The sequence below is a fragment of the Elephantulus edwardii genome, unplaced genomic scaffold (assembly GCF_000299155.1).
Source record: "Elephantulus edwardii isolate Elephantulus edwardi_28Jun2011 unplaced genomic scaffold, EleEdw1.0 scaffold00529, whole genome shotgun sequence".
NCBI classification, from domain to species: domain Eukaryota; kingdom Metazoa; phylum Chordata; class Mammalia; order Macroscelidea; family Macroscelididae; genus Elephantulus; species Elephantulus edwardii.
In genome coordinates, this window is record NW_006400279.1 from 298,904 (window position 1) to 301,866 (window position 2,963).

Genomic DNA, 2,963 nt, shown 5'->3' on the forward strand with positions numbered 1-2,963 from the left:
AATTATGACATGGCTGAATCCTATGTTCTTTTATCAGTCTTTGTACAGCCAGATACCATGCAAATGTGTCATCTTTAAAAGTTTATGCTGTTTTGAGGGTTTATTCCCCCCCCCATGATCAAAGGTGACTACCAATAAAATATTCCTTTGTTATTTAATGTGCCGTCGCTGTCCACATGACTGCTTCCAAACTCCGTTTAAAAATCTGTAGCAATGGTGAACTCCATAAAAACAAATGGGACTTCTTTTCCTTATAAGCCATTCGGTACCTTCCTGCACATTTTAACATGTCTCTTCTTAAAAACACCCTACATATTGGTCGTCTAGTCTTCAGGACGTTGTGTTGTTCACCCTATGACTATTTCTATATCGGTGGATTGAATTCCTCAGCGATTCAGAGGGGTCACAATAGGCCATGTCCTCCTGACTGTGATGAGATACAGAAAATGAGAGGAATAATATCTAAAGAATACACACACACACATACACACACAGATATAAACGCACACATATAAAGATACACATAATATAAACACATATACATACTGACCTATACAGAAACACCTATCTCTATATCAGCACACCCATCAACACAGATAGAAATGCTCATCTGTAAACACCCATTTAAACACAGATATAAACACACACGTATCTATACACCCAGATATAAACACACGTGTCTTTATACAGACAGATATACACCCATGTATATGCACACACAGATATAAACATGTATATCTATACAAAGATATAAACACACACATCTCTGTACACAAAGACAGAAACACACTTCTATATACATACAGATATAAACATACACATCTCCGTACACACAGATATAAACACACGTGTATTTATACACACAGATATAAACACATGTATAGAAACACCCACATATCTAAAGACAGAGATATCAATACATATATTTAAACAGGCATGTGTCTATACACAGATATAAACATATATTTAAAGACACACCTATGAATACACAGACATAAACACATATATTTAAACACACACCTATGAATACACAAATATAAACACACAAGTGTGTATACATAGATTTAAACACACACCCATAGGTAAACACACAGATGTAAACACATGTATATAAACAAACATATATCTATACACAGAGTATCAACACACATATTTAAACACGCACGTTATCTAGTCAGAGACATAAATGCACATGTATGTATACATATAGGTATCAACACACATGTACCTCAACACACACATTTAAACACACACGTATTGATACACAGATGTAAACACAAATATCTAGACACAGAGATATCAACACACACATGTATTTATACAGAGTTATAAACACACACGTATCTAAAGATGGAGGTATCAACAGACATATTTAAACACATGTATCTATACAGAGATGTAAACTCACACATTTCTATACAGAGATATAAGCACACGTATTGATACAGAGATATAAACACACACATATCTAAACACACAGATATCAACACACGCACGTATTTATACAGAGTTATAAACACACACGTATCTATACCTATAGGTATCAACACACACATATATAGACACAGATATAAACACACAAATATCTATATACAGGGATTTAAACACATATACACACAGATATAAACACATGTATCTGTACATACAGATATTAACACATGTACTTATACACACAGATATCAACACACAAATCCATACACCTGGATATTAACACACACGTATTTACACACAGAGAGATGTAAACATGCATGTATCTATATGCGCAGATATCAACACCTATATCTATGCCGATTTTAACACATATATATCTATACACACACATATATATGTATAAACAGACATATGAATGAACAAAAAAATACACAGCAATATAAACACACCTATATAAACACACACACACCTGTATAAACTCACACATAATCACACACACACACACACACACACATATATAAACACAGACAAGCTCCTGGTAGGTTTGAACCTCTGATTTTCTGGGTAGCAGCTGGATTGTTAGGTATGAAACTCTCGGAGGTCTTTCCAGCACACGGAGGGTCTTGGGGACAAAGGACTGAAAAAATGGATTTTGAGAAACCCTGCCGTGTGGAGCCCAGGTCTCCACCTGTGAGATGTTATACAGAATTGGCTGGAGCCCACCATCACCTTTTAACCTCTGTTTTGTTTCTCCCAAAACACACACGGTCCTGGGAGGTGAGGTGCTGGGAGGTGAGGTGCTGGGGAAGGTGAGGTTCTGGGGAGATGAGGTCCTGGGAGGTGAGGTCCTGGGGAGGATGAGGTCCTGGGGGGTGACACTTACCCACCATCCAGTCCAACTCCTCCACGTTGTCCCCGTACAGCCCGTATTTGCTGTGTCCCACAAACTTCTCCTTAGTCAGGAGAGGCCTGTGCACGTGCAGGAAGGAGACGAAGAGAAGAAACGGAGCTCGCTTGTACCTAAAGTGGGGTGGAGACCAGGCACAGTGTCACAGGCATCGTGCTGTGTGCCTGAGTGTCCCTCCATGGTGCGGGCAGACCGTCCACCCGGCTGTCCCAATCAGCTAAGACTGGGCGTGCTTGATCACTAAGGCATAGACCTATCAATTCACAAGATTGTTCTCATCTGCAAAGACCACGCACTCTTGTCCGTAAGGAATCATCCCACAGGGTCAAAAGGCATCTGGGAAACTCTGGTAGCTTCTTGGGGTGCTTATGTGCCCTCAAATTGCTTGCAACCTTTTTTGCAACAGCTCTGAACCCTGCTCTATTCTGTGCCAACCACATTGTCTCCGACACATCTACCCCCGTGACTCCAGTCACTGAATCAATCCATCTCATCCAGGGTCTTCCACTCCTGCACCGTCCCTCCACCCTCCCAAGCATGACATCCATCTCCAAGGACCGGTCCCTCCTTAAAACACGTCCAAAGTATGTTAGATGGAGCCTCAGAATCCTTGCCTCCAAGGAGC

At 40.3% G+C, this 2,963-nt stretch overlaps 1 protein-coding gene across 1 annotated transcript in view; it reads right to left on the reverse strand.

Annotated features, from left to right (window-relative positions):
- The window catches only part of ARSH (arylsulfatase family, member H), a 19,415-nt gene that overhangs the window by 5,793 nt on the left and 10,659 nt on the right, over positions 1-2,963 (reverse strand). Inside the window, exon 6 of the mRNA XM_006903182.1 lies at positions 2,315-2,451. Within this exon, the coding sequence (XP_006903244.1) occupies positions 2,315-2,451 (137 nt within the window). The remainder of the gene's footprint in view (positions 1-2,314; positions 2,452-2,963) is intronic.